This window comes from Tupaia chinensis, unplaced genomic scaffold (genome assembly GCF_000334495.1).
Source record: "Tupaia chinensis unplaced genomic scaffold, TupChi_1.0 Scaffold000215_1, whole genome shotgun sequence".
NCBI lineage: Eukaryota > Metazoa > Chordata > Mammalia > Scandentia > Tupaiidae > Tupaia > Tupaia belangeri.
The window spans coordinates 4,074,791-4,094,486 of NW_006159690.1; the positions used below are offsets into that span (position 1 = coordinate 4,074,791).

The window sequence follows — 19,696 nt, forward strand, 5'->3', positions numbered from 1 at the left end:
GGCGCCGTGGTGGGGGGGGGGGGGGGGCCACGCGCCCGTCGGCCACGCGCAGGCCTGGAGGCTACACGCCAGCCCCAGAGAGGCAGCGGAACGCGGGGTAGAGCCCATTAATCTTGATGTTTGAGCAATGCACTCTCAAAGGGGCCCTTGAAGAACCCTAAAATGCTCTGGGCATTTGGCTTCTAACTGAAAGATGGTGAAGTTTCGACCTTCCTTTATACAGCAATACAGCAAACCTTTTCCTGAGTCCCTACAGGACTGCCGGGCCCTGGCCCACATTGTGAGGTTGTAATTATTTGCAAGGTTGAGATATTATTTGCATTGAGCGTAGGGAAGATAGTCTGGGCTGGAGTGAAATTCTATCTAGCCCCAGTTCTTCTAGTGGCCCCCCTTTTACTTAGAATGCTTCTGCATTATACTTGGTGTTTATAAGTTAGGCATGGATATTTGTACTTTAAATGGGAGTTTTACATAATAAGAGTACAGAGCCGGGGTTTGCTTTCCTTTTCCACAGTCCAATGTGTCTTTTTATCGGCTACTCAAGAATTCTTAAATTCATGAACCCATGATATTTTTTCCCTCTTCTCCATGATTAATGTCTATGCAAACGTATTGCAAAAGTTGTGAAATAAAATGTTAGAGATTAGTTTCTATGCTGTGGCTTCTGCTCTCCTCTCCCCATCCTCAGCATCTCTATTCAAAGGGTAAGACTAAGCTGAACTTTTTCCTTGTGAGGGAACAAGCTGTAAAATGTCAAGACCTGAGCACTTGCTTATTCCTGATTTAAAGGAATCTGGCTCAGGGGCTCCCATTACAGAGGGAAGTGAGAAGCTGAAGCCTGCCCTTCCCATTGTTTCTTTTGTTATGATCTGGTCGTTAAGGGTAAAGTGGGGTGAAAAACAGGGCAAGAGCCCCTTGAGCCCTTGAGTTGATAGCCTTGGCTTTAAGGAGGCTTGGGCATGTGTTACCATGACTCTCCTGGAGGGCCTAACAGAAACTGCTCCCATCCCCACTGTAACCTTTAAAGCAAACCTGGGTTTTGCTTAAAGAGAAAAGCTGCTCTTTCCCAGGGCCCAGCCTCCTCCGGTTCTTTGGCATGTCAGCACTTGCCTTCTGTTTTTTCCATTGTACTCCTCCCAGCTCAGCACAGGGGCCCCACCTCTCACAGGATCAGGGTATGTGACCCTGAGCCCAGACAGTCCTGCACATAAATCTTCCTGTCCACCTGCAGATGGTCTGTCAACGGCTGTCAAGCTTCAGCGTTGGATGGGCTATTTCCACACATCCGGCAGAAAACCTTGAGCCTCCATGGGCCAGTGGAAATTCAAACTAGCCTTATTCCATCTATAGATCATCATCTATCTTCTTGTATCATATTGTCCGTTATGCCCAAGCTCTCTCTGCTGGCTAATTCCATGAGGCCCATACTGGAGGAGATGAGTAGCCAGATCACAACTGTGGCCTGTTGTCATCAGGATACCTTTCTGACCTCATGCTCTTTTGGGGGCAAGTATACGGCCTGAATATTTCTGTCTCCCCAAATTCTTATGACGAAGCCATAACATCCAATGTAATGGTATTTGGAGGTAGAGGGTTTTTAGAAAGTAATTGGGTTTAGATGAGGTCACAAAGGTAGTAGAACCCTCATGAGGTTAAGTACCGTTGTAAGAAGACCCAGAGCACTCTGTGTAAAAGACAGAGACTCAGTGGAAAAGACAGAGACTCGGTCATGTGAAGAAACAGCAAAAAAGTGGCCAACTGTAAGCTAGGAAGAAGGCTCCCACCAAACACTGACTGAATCTGCCAACATCTTGATCTTGGACTTCCCAGAACTCAGAAAACTGTGAGAAATAAATGTTTGTTGTTTAAGTCACACAGTTTATGATATTTTGTTATAGCAACTGAAACTAAGGCAGCAAGGCTTGCTCCAGAGTGGCTAGTGTTATGTAGGAAGCAAGTCAAGAGAAGGAACCATTGGGTCATTGGGAAAGTCATGATGCATTTTTGCATAGAAAAACATGTCGTGACTTTCCTGGTGACCTAATGTAGGTGATGAGGTTTCTGATTGACTTGACCCAGATATGGGCAATATTCATAGGTTATCTGTCCCTTTCTGGACTCGGAGGCAGATTTTCCCAGTATGGCAAATAATGGCATATTGTATGAGGGCAATTGAACATAATACTTAACACCTTTAAGTTCTTCTACAGACGAGACACTAAATTAAATAAAAATGCTTAGTGCAGTTGTTCGGGAGCATGATTTGATCTAATCTATTTATTAGCTGAGTGACTTTCAACAAGTTAAGCCATTGGGACCATCTGCAAAAATAGCATAAAATGATTATCAAAGGCTGTTGTGAGGATAAAAGAGCATCAGATAGGGTCACATTTTTGCACAGTGCTTGGCATGTAGGAAGCAATCACTTAATGCTAGTTATTGTCATGTTATTGGGTTTTAGGGAAAATACTGGGTCATCTGAAAAGTCATGACATATTTTTCCTATGCAAAAATGTATTATGACTTGTCCAATGCCCCAATTATACCCAGATGAAGAAAGATCAACAATGTAGAATATGATCTGAGTAGAAAAGAGATTGAGTCCTAGAAAATGTTGGAAAAGAAGGGGCTGAGAAGGCTTCAGAGAGCCTGAAATTGGCCTGGAACTGGAATAATGAGCAGAATTTAGATCATTTGATTTGGGAGCGTTAACATTTTTCTGCAATTTGAGGGAACTCTTAAAGAGTTGAGCTAGTACTTAGAAGAAATGATCTCTTTGTTTTCTACTATTCCTCTGCACGAGATTGAGCAAACCACTGAGCCTTGATTTCCTCGATTATAAAAATGAGACGGGGAATATCAGCTCTCCCTAGCTCCCGGGATTGTTATAGAGTGCAGATTAAATAATCATGTAAAAATTCTTTAAAAATGTAAAATGCAATGTAAGAGTGAAGTTTGATTTTTAAGAGAAGATCCCAGAAGAATCCTGGGCTGCCTACAACTGTAATTACCTCCCCTACAGGACACAGTGCTTTAATAGAGGCACTGACACCTGTAGTGAGGTCTTAGCTATCCTGAGTGTTGACTACTCACCCTTTTTCAAGTATAGAAAATGTTCTTTCGATTCAACATTCAGAGTTATCTATGCTAATATGTTAAGTTTTCTCAAGAATACCAGTCACAATAAGAACAGCCATAGTAGAACACTACAACAATTTATTTGGCACTCACAGTAAGTTAGGCACTCTGCCAAGTACTTCACAAACCTTATCCTGCTTAGCTCTCAAACAACATCACAAAGCTACTATTACTATTCCCAGTTTAGAGATCATTAAATTGAGACTTGGGGAAATAATTTGCCTAGTTTCCTTTAGCTAGTAAGTGACAGAGCTGGATTTAACTCCGATTACACCCTTCATGCCATTTTACTGTGAATCTAAGAAAAAAATGTTTTCCTGCCATCCTTGTGCTAGGTGTCTAATGTAGAATTAATCACAAAGATGAGTGAAATGAATAAAATGCTTACTACTGATAGTCTTTCTCTTTTCACTTTTAAATCTATTGTTGAAAAATTTAGACTCTTCGGTAGTTCCCAATCACCACCACTGGCCCTTAGAGTGAGGTGTAACAATAAGAGGAACCCCATGTGCTTATCCTGGGTTTAGTGAATTCATTGTTTCAACTGAACATCACCATAAGCCTTTTATAGGGGTATTATTTATTTCATTCATGATGCTAAATGAAGTCTATAAACTTGACGTTATTTTCCAGCTAATAGGTAAGAGAGCTCTATGTCTGTCTGGAATATTACGTCTGTAGCTAATTAATAAAAAGAACAGCAAGGACTCAGAGCATTCCCTCTACCCTGTGTGCAGTGTCAGTGTGAAACACGGGCTTTCCACTGGAAGGACTTGGAATGTAATGGCATAATGTCGTTGAAAGATGTTAAATGTTTGTGCTTGGGTTATAACTATAATTATGTCTATGTCACATACATTTAAAATAACTAAACCTGGAAACTGAAAACAAAATGAAAGGTTTATTCTTGAGATAGAAGGCTTGGAGTCTAAGAAAACTATTAAATTCTTATCACGGCACAAAGGTTTTTGAATGTCAAATGTTAAACTCTTCTACATTCAATAGGAATTTTGCTATGAATCTTCAGTCCCCTAGGGTACATTTCCTGTCTGTGCCTGTTAGCTTCACTGTTATGTATTTTAAATAAAGCTTTTGCTAATATTCAAAACTCCTTCCGGCCCTTCCTTTTAGGAAACAGACATAAATAAAGTGTATACTATGCCTTTGCATTTTGTTTTCTTTTACCTTTATCTAACCGAGTGCCCATCACCCTCGATCTTCAGAAGCTTTAAAGCAAAGGTAAAAAGAGCTTTAAAAAGGGGGGCTCTAGGGAAGTATGCAAATGACAGAAATGTCCATGGGAAAATTAAGGGAAAGGAAATTCAGCAAGAAAGAAATTCATTGATGTCGTGATGAAACGTTGTCACTGGAGATGATGACAAATTAGAATCCGTTCCCATGGGGACCGTGAGCTACCTACTGATCATTTGACCCATGGCTGGATGTTCTCTAGCCTAAGAATTGACCCAAAAGATGACAAGATGGTTTTAGTCCTGTTGTCTCATCAGCATTCAGGAACCCCTTAGGGGATGAAGGAGAAAGGATAAAGAAGGATAAAAGATGAAAGCTGAGCTGTGGAAAGAAAAATGTTTTTAATTACACTGAGGAGGATTGTGAGTCCACCTGTAGCTTTTTGTTAAGAGTGTCCTTTGTTGTCTCCTGTCTGCAGGGATCATAGCAGGATATAGACCCAGAACCTGGCCTCTTGGAAGGCTCTACATTGGCTAGCCTGTCCTCTTCAGTTAACGAGGACTCTCAGAATCTCATCTCTCTGCAGGCTGTCTTTACTCTGTTATATTGCCGAGCAATCTGGATTTGGTTGGCATGCTAAGAGATTGCTTTTAGAGGGAGGGAAAAAATGACCCCACGGTGGAGCACGAGGTACAGTTTCCATAGTGAGTCTCCATCACGTCCCACATCAGTAGGGCACAGAGAGCTTGTCTCAGGCAGAGGGGTCAAGGGAGGCAAGAGCTGTCCTGATAGTTGAGACCTTTGAGCTCCCTGGATCTCAGTTTCTTTACTTGTAAATGTGAATTCCAGTCATTCTCACTACCCTATGATGACACATGAGTTAATTAAGAGGAAAATCCAGGGATCAGCAGTTGGCATAATGGCTATGTTGCTGGACTCCCATGTAGTCAACCGCAGTTCGAGTCCCAGACCTGATGGCTTAAACTCACACCGGGCACGGGTGCATGCGTGCCCACGATCCTGAGAGGAGAATGAAGGAGAGATTGTGGCATGACCATTCCCCTAGGGGGTGATTTCTCACTCTCTGTCTCTCTGTCTCTCTCTCTCTGTCTTTCTGGAGAGCACACATGCCCTATAGCAAAAACTTCTCCTCCCCCTCAAAAAAAAAGGAAACTCCAGAGTGAAATAGTGGTTTCTAAAATTCACTTATTGAAGAAAGGAACAATATGTCTAGTCTGGTCTTTTCACAGGTTATGAATAAACTAACAAATATCTTTTAGTAATTAGAACAGACTAAGTTAGTTTGACAGGTAATAGTAGCAAGGCTTTTGTTTGTTTGTTTGTTTTACTTTTTTTTTTGGAGACTTCATTGTATCACATTTGGTCTTGACTCTTTTTTATGTTAGTGGTAGAATTCAGCTACTCTAAATATCCTCAAAGTACCTGGTTTTTATGGGAATTATGAAGAATTAAAAATGATATCATATTTATTTTTTTAAATCTAATTTTTATTATAAAGTTAATGAAACTATGCATGGCTTCTGGTACCCTGCCAAGAATTTCATAGCATTTCTTGAAATGGATTTGAAAAGAAGTGGGAGAAGGGGTCGATCTATCTCTGTGTCACAAAGAGAAGCAGTTTTTACACCAGCAGTTGGCGTTATGGCTATGTCGCTGGACTCCCACGTAGTCGACCGCGGTTCATGTCCCGGACCCGGTGGCTTAAAACTCACGCTGAGCGCGTGTGCGTGCGTGCCCAAGATCCCGAGAGGAGAATGGAGGAGAAGGGATTGCGGCGTGACCATCCCCCCTGGGGGGTGATTTCTCGCTTTCTTTCTCTATGTTTCTCTCTGTCTGTCTGGCGAGCGCACGCGCCCTACAGTGAAAAATCTCTCTCAAAAAAAAAAAACAAAACAAAAACAAAACAAAACAAAACAAAACAAAACAAAAAAAACAAAGAGAAGCAGTATTGCAAAAGATTGAAAGCTTGGGCCCTGAAAGCAGAGTCTGCTGGGTCTAGATCCCACTGTCTAGCTTCATGACCTTCAGAAAGTTACTTGACCTTCAGTGTCTGCTTCTGGAAAATGGGAGTATGTACCGTATCGGCATCTTTGAAGGGTTATTTTGGTACATGCATATGAGATGTTTAGAACAGTGACTCAGTCATAGTTAGCACTCAGCGCATGTTGCCTTCTTTGTTTCTTTTCCCTTTTTTTTTTTTTTGTCATAGGCCATGCATGCTTGCCAGAGAGAGAGCGAGAGAAAGCGCCCCCCAGTGGAACATAGTCATGCCTCAATCCTTTCTCTTACATTTCCTCCTTCCCAGTTTCAGGCATGCATACACATACCTGACATGTTTTTCAAGTTGCTGAGGCCAGGATTCCAACCATACAGGACCAGGTTTCCTGTGCAGAGTTTAACTGCTACCTTGTGGACCCACCCAGACTTCTTTTTAAAGTGTGGCAAAATAAGGTGTTACAACATCAAAGATAGGGAAATTTCTGACAGAGGTGGAGAAAGCATACATTTGAGACCTCTTTGTTAAATGTCAAGGGTGTCTAGACTCTGCTTACAAGGTACTGTTTTCACTGATGGAAGGCACAGCTTGAGGCCAACTAACCAAAAAGCTAAGGGCAGCCATTTGTGTCTCCTACCCATGCACACCTGAAAGTCCCCTCCCATCAGTCAATTACTCCCACCCCAAGGAACATCCAGTTCCACTGCCAGCCCAGGGCTTCTGACCCTGCTCTGTGCCTTGTCTGATTGTGTTCACAGAAATTCTTAGCCTGAGTGATTTGCATATTTTAATAATTTCAAGCAACCATTGCAGCTCCTTTTAGGTTAGGTTTGTGTGAGGCACTACAGCTGAACCGTGAACCCACAGGTGTATAAACAAGACAGTCCTACGTTTGATTGGGTGAATGGCTCTTTCATTTATTTTATGCCTTTGGACTAGTCACTTAAGCTCATTGTGAGGAAAATGAGAATACTGCACTGTAGGGTCTTGGTGCCTAGTTTATGGTGAACAAGTCTACACGGTAGCTATTATGATATTCTGAAGAACCCTGAAATCTCTTTGCAATGGGTTTATAGTTCACAGGATATAGTCTTGATCATTTTGACAATTTAGGTACATGGATTTGAGAGATGGAATTCAACCTACCTTGGATCTTACAGTTAGCTGTTGCTGTGTAACAAACCACTCAGTACTAGTAGCATAAACAATTATCTCTTTATGCTTATGGATTCTTTAGATCAGTATTCTGGACCAGGCAGAGTTGGGATGACTTACCTCTCTGCTCCATGGTTTCTGGGACTTCACTGGGGAGACTTCTGAGATCTGGAATTATCTGGAGGCCTCTTAACTCATGCCTAGAACCTGGGCTGGAGGGACTTGAAGACATGCTTAGCTGGGGTTGAAAATCAAACACTTAACAGACTGCATGTGTCTTAGACTTCTTGTAACATGATGGCTTGGAACAACCAAGAGGGTGAGCAGTCTATGACAGGCATGTAGAAACCACGTGACTTTTTATGACCCAGCCCTGGAAGTTTTATAGTGTCACTTTCTCTATACTACACTAGTAGTAAGCATGGTAGACCTACCCAGAGTCTAGCAAAAGGGAAGAAGGAAAGGTAGACTCCACTTTCAATATAGAAGCATGTTAAAGAATTTACAGCAAATTTCAATGAAATTATCATACTGAGATGATGGCTCTCTCTTGGGATGCCTTAGGGCTCCTGACGTCTATGGATAGCAAAGCAGGGCATATAATCTCTATTACAGTTAATTAATTCTGCCATTGTATAATTAAAACAGCAATAAACAATATGTAAACAGTGAGGAGGTTCCAATAAATCTTGATTTATGAAAATTGAAATCTTAATTTTATTTAATTATTAAGTGTTATAAAATATCAGGTCTTTGAAAAAGTCATGACATGTTTTTCTATGAAAAAATGCATCATGACTTTTCAGATGACTCTATTATTTTGTGTTCTTTCCCCAAAGAATTATTCATTTAATTTTATTTATCATTGTATTATTTAATTTGCTACCAGGCATGTGTGTCCACATAGAGAGACTCAGAGAGAGAGGGGGAAAGTGAGAAAGCAAGCCACCAGATCTGGGACTCCAACCGTAGTCATCCATGTGGGAGTCTAGCGCCTTTACCACCATGCCACCTGCTGGCCCCTTGTTTATGTTTTTTTTTTTTTTTTAATTTAAGAATCATCCTTAGTTCATGGTTTATGTGGAAGTAGGCAGTGGACCAGATTAGAATATCTGTGTTCAATTATATCTGACTTTTTAATTTGGGGAGAATTTTTTTTTATAGACCACAGTTTAGTTTATTAACACCCATCATGCCATGAATTCATAGGGGATAAGTTCCAGTAGCTCAGGCTCCTTTCCATTAGTTCTCACAAAGTGTGTGTCTCTGGGTAGAGCAGGCTGGCACTTCAGTTGAACCCAGGTACCTTTTTCTTTGGCTTCCTTTTTGTTCTGATCATTTTCCTTCACAGGGTTTAGAAAGCTGTCTCTTCTCTTAGAATGCTTAATATGCTTGCTATGCACATTAATTCTCTTGGCAAGTTTACAATAATACCTATAGCATGCTGAGTAACATTGTAGACTCTTCCAGTTTTGCCTTGGTAACATTTGTGGGCCATTCCTTTTTGAACAGTACCCATTCCCTTGATGTCTACAATAACACCTTTTCTTATAGATTGGTGTGTATGTTGCCAAAGGAACCCCTCCATGTTTTCTAAAGGGCCTAGAGAACATAAATCAAGTGCCTCTCCTCTTGCCCTTTGTGTCCCTTTGTGTTCATAATTTGGTGGATTACTGGAAGATGGTGGTTCTGGAATTTTTTTGGATTTTTTTCCATATAGTTTGTGTGCTTGCCAGAGAGAGAGAGAGACAGAGAGACTAAGAGAGGGAGAGGGAGAAATCACCTCTTGTGTGTGTGGGGAAGGTGGGGGCACGGCCATGCTGCAACCCCTTCTCCATCTTTTCTTGGGATTTTGAGCACCCACGCATACATTCCCAACGTTGAGTTTCAAGCCGCCAGATCTGAACTCTAACCACAGTCAGTCACATGGAAATCCAGCCTAAACCACCATGCTGCTTGCTGGCCCCTATATCTGACACTTTAAAGCTAGAATTCTCCAAACATGTAGAAGAAACCCATGTGAAACTAAACACTTAAGTGTGTGTGTGTGTGTGTGTGTGTCTGTGACAGAGAGAGAGAAATCACTGCTCAATTTCATTTTACTGTGAACCTGGGAAGATATTATTTGGAAATTCAGTTCTTTCAAGTACAGTATATCTTCATCCTTATACAGAGCATATATTCCCAAGGGCAATACTCTGGACACCTCTAGGTAGAAAATTGACAATGTTTACTTCATCAGAAGTCAGAGCCTAAAAAGAAGCACATGTATGTAGTTGTATATTTTAAAAATGAATATGTATTTTTAAAGAGGTTGTTAATCATTAGAGCAAAGATAAGTTTGATGATCTTCAGGAATGAATTATATTTTTAACCTTTAATTATTCATTAAATTTTTTTGTGTGCCTACAATGCCAAGTAGGGCGCGAGATGCTGAGCGTACAGCCAGTGAAGGCATGCACATTGACGGCGCTTACAGTCGGTGGGCTAACTAGACTACTGCGTCAGAGCTCCCGACTTCCTGCTTTTTTATTTTAATAATGATTTATTGGGAACCAGCAGTTAGTGTAATGGCTATGTCGCTGGACTCCCACGTAGGCGACTGCGGTTCGCGTCCCGGACCGGTGGCTTAAAACTCACGCCGGGCGCATGTGCGTGTGTGCCCAAGATCCCAAGAGGAGAATGGAGGAGAAGGATTGCGGCGTGGCCATCCCCCCTGGGGGGTGATTTCTCACTTTCTGTCTCTATGTCTCTGTCTGTTTGGCGAGTGCACGCACCCTATAGCAAAAAAAAAAAAAAAAACTCTCAAAAAAATAATAATGATTTATTTATTTATCCATTTGTTTAAATCTGACCAGAAAAAGACACACACAGAGAGAGCACAGAGATAGAGAGATGGAAAGTGAGAAAGCAAGCCACCAGGTCCATGACTTGAACTGAAGTCACGCTGGGCGCATGTGCATGCATGCCCAAGATCCCGAGAGGAGAATGGAGGAGAAGGGATTGCGGCATGGCCATCCCTCTTGGGGGGATGATTTCTCACTTTCTGTCTCTCTCTGTCTTTCTGGCGTGTACACGGATATAAGGTGTTGAGAAAGCGATACTATGAGTTTTACATTAGGTTTGTAAGTTGGACCTTTTACTTTCTGACCTACAAGTGAATTTGAACAACCCATTATAAAATTAAACACTGTGCTTAGATTTCTTTGTTATATCTGGCAATTTTGAAAAATTTATAAATTCGTGCAATGTTTCACAAAGATCAGAACCTCAGTTATTTAACTCAGACTCAGAAAACCCCCGATTATCACTGGATCCAAATCAAGATTTAAAATTGGCCTGAAAATGGCAAATAAAGATATTCTGATTTGGCTTCGTGTTCTCAGCCTGTAAGCTATTGGATTGTGTGAGATGCATGACCCAAAGGAGTTGATTAGTTCTCCTCTGGTGTGCTGATAATGAATAGCTCTACAAAACCAATTAGCTATAATTCTATCAGTCATTTCATTTGGGTAACATTTTGTTTAAGGGGAAGAAAAACAACACTGTTTTCCTTGGAGATCTGTAATTAAGCTGTGGTATTTGATGGGAACAATAGAGGGGAAAGCAGTATGCTTACCAATTTGCTTTCATTATTCCCACATGAAAGCAAATCATGATGAAGTGTTCTGTTCGCAGCAGTTAAGAAAGACATTTGTCCATCTTAAAGGTGTAACAGACCAAACACACGTGTATCTCTGTAGTAACTATACATTTGGATTATGTGACTGATGGCAGAGCACAGCTCTAGGGAATGGCCGTTTACATGGAGGACGGAATGGTGCCCTGTGGCAGCGTGGCAGGAGATAGTGTCATTTCTCTTCCTTCACGTATCCTCGCCCCAAAAATCTATGTGAATCTAGAACCACAAGTGATGGATAATGTCTCTTCCCTTGTTCCTTGCTGTCGTTATTGTTGCTTGTTATTTTGCAATGCCTACAGTCTTGCTGGCAGTGATACCTTTATCGGTATTACTCGATTTGAATTCAAATACCTGAGAAGTTTGTAATATGTCACTGTCTGTTAGAAGACATAAGATGTCATTTTATTGCTGTCTGTCTTATGAGTTGTACCTCTGTGAGTTCTGGCCATTTGCTATTCTTGTCTCAACTACACAGTAGAACAAGAATTGGCAGTGTGTTTGTTGTACCTGAAGTTTTAATATGTGCAGCTCATGACACCAATTAATCCACTTAGAAGAAAAAGCACAATGGCTCCTTGTCTTGGATTTTCTATTTATTTTGCTCATTATCATTCCCACAGCTAGCCAAAAAAATCCGAGAGAAGTTCAACCGTTACTTGGACGTGGTCAATCGGAACAAGCAAGTTGTAGAAGCGTCTTACACGGCTCACCTCACCTCTCCCTTAACTGCAATCCAAGACTGCTGCACTATCCCGCCTTCCATGATGGAGTAAGCCTTTAGTGTTTGTTGTTGTTGTTGTTGTTTAAACCAGAAATTGAAGTGCTTATGTGTTCAGAGTAGCCAATCCAAACAAACATAGCGACCTTTAGACACGTGCGGTAACACGGTTGCCTGAACAGTCATTTGTAGGGCAATAAACACACTTTCCACTTCATATTCAAAGCGTGTTTATTGCAAAGTGCATTGTCTATTTTCTATTATTTAAGATGAGCCCTTTATTTTTACATAGATGAACAACTTTTAAAGACGTATGACTGTGTTCTAGAGCCAGGAAATTCTGGATCCTCCTCACTCGCTTGAATTGCTGGGATTCCTGTTCAGGAGCATCAGCTAATGTTTGAATGCAAAATCTACATCCAGAAAATGGCAAACAATTTTGTTGTGGTCAGCTATTAAAGCCACGCAACTGGGACCAGCAGTTAGCGTAATGGCTATGTCACTGGACTCCCATGTAGTCAACCCTGGTTCAAGTCCCGGACCCAGTGGCTTAAACTCACGCCAGGCACATATGCATGCATGCCCAAGAACCTGAGAGGAAAATGGAGAAGAAAGAATTACAGTATGGCTATCCCTCCTGGGGGGGGTGATTTCTCACTTTCTGTCTCTCTCTGTCTTTCTGGCGAGCACACGTGCCCTATAGCAAAAATCTCTCTCTCAAAAAAAAAAGCCGTGCAACTTTTTTAACTTAAGGAAGTACTCTTTTTTAATTGCTAGAGAGCATATGTACTAGGGTGGAGAGAGAGGTAGAAAGCACTCCCCATGGGGCATGATCAAGATGCAACCTCTTCTCTCCATTTTTCCGTCTTGCCAAGATTTGAGGCATGCAGGTACACATGTCCTGTGTGTTTTTCTCCTTTTTATTTTTATTTTTTAGTTTTTAATTTTTTTCCATAGGGTATGTGCACTTGCCAGAAAGAGGAAAAGTGAGAAATCACCCTCCCCAAGAGGGATAGCGATATCGCAATCCCTTCTCTTCCATCTCCTCTTAGAATTTTGGGCACACACGCCCAGCATGAGTTTCAAGCTGCCAGGTATGTGGGAATCCAGTGCCCCAACCACTACACCACCTGCTGCCTGCCCCTGTGTGTTTTTCAAGTTTCCAGGACTAGGATTTGAACCTTGGTCAGTTATGTGGGATCTAGCTCCTTTAACTAATGGGATCTGGGGCCAGCCCAAGTTAGTACTTTATATATTTGAAAAAAATAACAGAAAAAAATTTCTACTTTTTACTTTAGATTATATTATCTTAAAACTTTTTAGGACAATGCAGCTACAGATAGTAATGAAACAGGTTTAGTATCTGCATGGTCAGGAATATTGTTCATATTTGTATGTATCAGCCTAGTGCTATTTATATCTGGAGGAATAGAGAGTGTGAGACTGAAAGCTTTGTGGAAAGAACAGTTATCAACAGGTACAAAGAACTTAATTCTAAGTTTCACTTGGTCTTTAATCAGCTCTGTGTTCTTAATCGAGTTATTTAATGTTTATTTTCAATGCTTCGTTTCCTTTCAGTCAATGTGGATAACAATCTTATTACACTGTTTTTTTAGCATTATTTACAAGAAAGAAAATATGTTAACATGCTTTAAAAATATATATATATATTTTTTTTTTTTTGGAGAGATTTTCACTGTAGGGCGCATGCGCTCTCCAGACAGACAGAGAGAGACATAGAGACAGAAAGCGAGAAATCACCCCCCAGGGGGGATGGTCACGCCTCAATCCCTTCTCCTCCATTCTCCTCTCGGGATCTTGGGCATGCACGCACACGCGCCCGGTGTGAGTTTTAAGCCACCGGGTCCGGGACGTGAACCGCGGTCGACTACGTGGGAGTCCAGCGACATAGCCATTACGCTAACTGCTGGTTCCCAACATGCTTTAAAAATATTTGAGTGCGATCGTTAATTAGTATATATTAGTCCTCTTGTACAGGTACTCTTGAAGGTAGGCAAAGGATGAATACCACCTAGTTTTTTTGGTGGTTAAATGATGTTTTGCTTTCACAAGCAGAATTTTACTTACTATGTTTTCTTGGTGGGCTTTCTAGGTCGCAGAGCATCCTCAGGTCATTTGATTTCTCCATTTATGTAATTATAAGATGTGCCTTTTGTGGCTGACCCTGTCTTCAGCCTGAAGAAGCCCACATTAGTTATACTTAAACTAAATGAAAGGCGTATACAGTTTGGGATGAGAGTGTCTGACTAGGAACCCTACCCCCAGCACTTCATCCCCACGTGGTCTTGGATGTTGGATGACCTTCAGCTACCCTGTCTTCACTTCTGAAACGGGGATAATAATTAGTACTTCATGGGTTGTTGTACACATCCAGTGAAATTAAATGTGAAAACACTTTGTAAATGTCATGTTCGAAGCCAGTTAGCCATAACATTTGTATACTTCCATATCATAATAAACATTTCCGCTTTTTTCTTTTGTGTTTAAACATGGGAGATTTCCTTATTGTTAGTTTTTTTTTTTTTTTGTAATTGAGGCCCCAGTAACTTAATGTTTTGCAATATATTGCTTATCTAAAAATAAGCGAGGGCCTAGCCTCTCTGGCACATTCGGCAGTATGCCAGACTGCGGTGCTGGAAGCCACTTGACCAACCACTGTTCAGGACCCCATGAGCCAAGATCTTGCTGAGCTGAAGGTCTGAAGAAAAGGAATCACATCAGGACCATACCCTCCCCCTTCATGTGCACACGCATGCTGTCTATCACGCACACACAAGAGTCTAGTTGGATTTCAAGCCCCAAGGCGGACACATCGTTTTCAGGATAGGAAACAAAGCAGTATAGGAAGGAAAAGTCCCCAGAGCTAGAATGATACTCCCCACCTACCACAGGGGACATGTGTAAGGTCTAGACAGTTTCAGTTTCACAACTAGGGAGAGAGGGCAGTCACGACTTGGTATCTAATGGGCAGAGGCCAGGAACTCTGTCCACATCCTGGAATGCATAAAATACATCCCCAAATAAAGAATTGTCTGGCACCAATGATCAGCAGTGCTGACGTTATAAGACCCTGGCTTAGAAGATTGGAAATGTTCACAAGGTCCTGAGTAGAACTAGTGCTCTAGAGGAAGCTCCAAAACTTGAACTGGCTGGCTTCTACCCCATTTCTTGCCCAGGTTCTTAATCATGTCCTTAACCATCACCTTACTGGTGAATTTCTACTACTAATTGAATAACTCAAACATTGTCTTTTTTCCATCATTTTCTATTACCTCCTTTTTTACCCCTCTCCTATTTCCTTTTACCTCGGGAAGAACTCATTATTCCCGCATCTCTGTCCCTGTGGTTATTTTCACACACCTTTCTATAGTGTGGAGCTCAGTCTGTCTCACCTCGCTGTTGGAGAATCTGCCTTCCCTGCTGTTCTGAGCAGGAATTGCACCTCATTGATTTCTACCTTTGACATCAGGCAGTTGTGTTTACGATCTTGGAATCTGAATTGATTTGAACATAGGGATGGGTAAGGGGATACCTACTCTCCAGAAATGTATGAGTGATTGCAGAATAGAATAGCAAAGAATAAATACAATAGAGCAAGATGTGACTCAGCAGAGAGGTATACCAGGCGGGTTGTATTAAAGTGATTCTATGAACTTTGGAAATGGGTCTCTTATTTTATTGGCCATTTGAAGGAACATTACAAGAAAATAATCATGCATATTTATACAGTAAACAAAGTTATTACAGTGACATTCAGAATAGAGAAAACTGTAAATATTCTACATTTCTAACAATGGAAGATTACTCGGGAAAATTGTCTTACAGCCATATACATGAGAGAGTGAGATGCAGCCAGGCTATAGAGGCCGATGTGTAAAAATGGGCATAGCACACACAAGTATGTGTTAAAATGGGTATAGCACACACATATGTATATTAAAAGGTGGGGATGGGACCAGCAGTTAGTGTAATGGCTATGTCACTGGACTCCCACGTAGTTGACCACGGTTCGCGTACCGGACCCGGTGGCTTAAACTCACGCCGGGCGCGTGTGCATGCGTGCCCAAGATCCCGAGAAGAGAATGAAGGAGAAGGGATTGCAGCGTGGCCATCCCCCCTGGGGGGTGATTTCTCGCTTTCTGTCTCTATGTCTCTCTCTGTCTGGCGAGTGCACACGCCCTATAGCAAAAACCTCTCCAAAAAAAAAAAAAAGGTGGGGAGACTTACACTAACATGTTTTGGGGTAGAGATGGTGGTTTTCATTTTGAATATGCTGAATAAGTGTTCAGGTCTGAGATACAGAGCACCTCACTTGACAAAACACAGTGGCCTACCTTCTGGTTAATAGAATATAGTTTCTGTCTTCCAGGAGCTTCTCATTTAGTTTACTTTAACATCCAAGAGACTCTTAACTCTACTCCCAGAAGGATACATGCTGCTAAGGAAGCAGATTAGTCTGAGAAATTGCTCTTCCTTCAGAGGTCGGGCCCATGCACTGAATATCAAAGATACAGCCTTTCCCCCTCTCAATGAGTAGCTGACAGAGCCAAGAATGGCCATTTGGGGTGACTTGAAATACCAGAACCATGCTGAGGATAAAGTTGGCCGTCAGAACATGTACAGGTGAGAAGATTCGGAACCTCTGGTGACACCTTAAAGAGGCATCTGACAGCACCTGTTTGCAGAAGTGACCAGTGAGTGACCCTTCTCTTGGACTAGTCTGCTTGGTTCTGAGTGGAGCTCACTTCTCAGGGAAATGTGTGTAGCAAGTTTTGCAGGGACTCTTGAGCTGATTCTTTTCTAGCCATTGGCTAAATATAAGCACTTCTTAAAAATTACAAGAGCTCTCAGCTCTTTAATGAAGAAGCAAAAATGGAAAGTGTTCATGAGTTGCTGAGATGGACCAGAGTAAGACTCCTTTGTTCCCGTTGCTTACAAAATGCTTTCATCGGTGTATTCTAACTGCTGTGGTCTCCTGCTGACCTGATTTGCAGTTCACTCTTTGCTATATTCCAGTTCTTCCAGAACTGTCTACTTTATTTATTTATTTTGGAGAGGTTTTTGCTATAGGGCGCGTGCGCTCCCAGATAGAGACAGAAACAGAGAGACAGAAAGCAAGAAATCACCCCCAGGGGGGATGGCCATGCCGCAATCCCTTCTCCTCCATTCTCCTCTTGGGATCTTGGACACGCACGCACATGCGCCCTGCGTGAGTTTTGAGCCACTGGATCCAGGCCGCAAACCACGGTTGACTACGTGGGAGTCCAGCGACATAACCATTATGCTAACTGCTGGTCCCTAGAACTGTCTACATTTTGAAACTCAGGAAGTTTGTGGTGAAGTTCAGCATATAAAGGAAGAACTCTTAGTCTTGCAAAACAGTTTAAGGACATGATTAAGAACAGCTTTTTTTAATGCTTAGGCAGATTTAGTTTTGATTGATTGATTGATTGCTATAAGATGTGTACATGTGCCAGAGAGGAAAAGTGTGAAATAACCTCCTGGAGGGTTGGCCATGCCATGATCCCCTCTACTCTATTCGTTTCCTAAGATTTGGGGTATGTGCACACACATAGCCAGTATGGTTTTCAAACTGCTGCATTTGGGACTCAAACTGCAGTCAGCCACTTTGATCCAGTGCCTTACCCACCATGTCACCTGGTGGCCCCAGATTTGGTTTTAAATCATACCTCTTTGACTCACAAGCTGACCTTGTGAAGTCACTTAAATTCTGATTCTCCGATTTCTTATTAGTAAGATGAAAATAGTGATAGCATCTGTCTCACAGAGCTGTTGCAGGGTTTTAGGTTGTACTTAGACAAACTTTAACTTGATAATTATGTGCTTATTTCCGTTATCGTCCATGTCAAAAGATACCTGTTTTCCCTCTTATGGCAATAATGTAACACTTAAAAAAAAATATAAACTGAAGTAAAAATTAAATTATTTTAAACGGAAATATTAAGTGAATGTGACCAATATTTTGAAGGTGATGGACACGATAGTGATTGTTTATGAAATATAGACTCTAGATTGTCGCTAAAATTCTTCCAAACTCTAAGGCATTACAGTTTTGTTTGTTTGTTTGTTTTTGGTTTTTTTGAGAGGTTTTCGCTATAGGGCATGTGCGCTTGCCAGACAGGCAGAGACAGAAAGCGAGAAATCACCCCCCAGAACGGATGGTCACGCTGCAATCCCTTCTCCTCCATTCTCCTCTCGGGATCTTGGGCATGCACGCACATGCGCCCCGCGTGAGTTTTAAGCCACCGGGTCTGGGACGCGAATCACGGTCGACTACGTGGGAGTCCAGCGACATAGCCATTACACTAACTGCTGGTTCCCAGTTTTTGTGTGTTTTTAAGAGGTTTTTCCTTAAGGCGGGTACGTACCCAGAGGAGGGGGAAGAGAGAGACACAGTGAGAGAGGAAGTGAGAAATCACCTCCTAGAGGAGATGACCACACCACAATCCCTTCTCTTCTGTTCTCCCAGGATCTTGGGCATGTAAGCACATGTGCCCAGCACAATTTTCAAGCCACTAGGTCCAGGACTGAAATCGCAGTTGGCCACATGGGGGTCAAGTGATGTAACCCCTACACCATCTGCTAGGCACAGGTATTATAGTTCTATAAAGCAAATTGTTTTAATCCTTTACTTCCACAGACTATATTTGGCCCTATGTACATCAGTTAATACTGTGTTTATGAAAAATAGAAACAATTGGACCTCAGATAAGAGACCACTGATCTTAGTTCTGAATCTTGTCCATTCTTTAGTCATCTGGGCCCTAAATACATTTTCTCAAAAGTCAGCACTGGCCCAATGACTTGCTGTTACTAAAGCTTTCGGTCCCTGTGGCCTATTAACCTTTTCCCAATGTAATAAAGATGAGTTCGTGGGACCAACAGTTAGCATAATGGCTATGTCGTTGAACTCCCATGTACTCAACTACAGTTCAAGTCCTGCACCCAGTAGCTTAAACTCACGCTGGGCATGTGTGCATGCATCCTTAAGATCCCAAGTGGAGAATGGGGAGAAGGGATTGTGGCAGGCCATCCCCCTCTGGAGGGTGATTTCTCGCTTTCTGCCTTTCTGTCTCTGACTTTCAGGTGAGTGCACGCGCCCAATAGCAAAAACCTCTCCCAAAAAAAAGAGTTTGAACTAGGATGATATTTTTGTAAGTAATTATAACCAATGGCTAATTTTCACTTTTTGTTTTAAGCCCAAATTTTCATGTTTACTGATTTTTAATCTATAAGTGATTTTTCTAATTAGTGCATATTTTAAAAATAAAGTAAGTTCTGAAGAAACAGGGACTTTAAACAGTTCTATTAAAAAGCAGCCTGCTGGGACCAGCAGTTGGTGTAATGGCTATGTCACTGGACTTCCATGTAGTCGGCCGCAGTTCAAGTCCCAGACCCAGAAACTTAACACTCATGCCAGGCGCATGTGCATGCGTGCCCAAGATCTCGAGAGGAGACTGGAGGAGAAGGGATTGCGGTGTAGCCATCTACCCCGGGGGGTGATTTCTCGCTTTCTCTCTCTCTGTCTCTCTCTGTGTTTCCGGCAAGTGCACGAGCCCTATAGCAAAAACCTCTCCCAAAAAAAGCAGCCTATACAATATACTCTGACGGTATTACTATGATGACAACAGCGAGATCCTGCAAAGTGGCAGAAAATTGATTTTTCAGATGGGTTTGCTACTTTCCTTCTCAAGCTAGCCAAGTCTTAAAATTCTTACTCAGAAGCTTTAGAAGTTAATTATTTAACGTAGGG

General features: G+C 41.8%; 1 protein-coding gene across 1 annotated transcript in view; it reads left to right on the forward strand.

Moving 5' to 3' along the window:
• Positions 1–19,696, forward strand: part of CACHD1 (cache domain containing 1) — a 268,123-nt gene that overhangs the window by 126,183 nt on the left and 122,244 nt on the right. Inside the window, exon 3 of the mRNA XM_006147534.1 lies at positions 11,804–11,952. Coding sequence (XP_006147596.1) covers positions 11,804–11,952 — 149 coding nt within the window. The remainder of the gene's footprint in view (positions 1–11,803; positions 11,953–19,696) is intronic.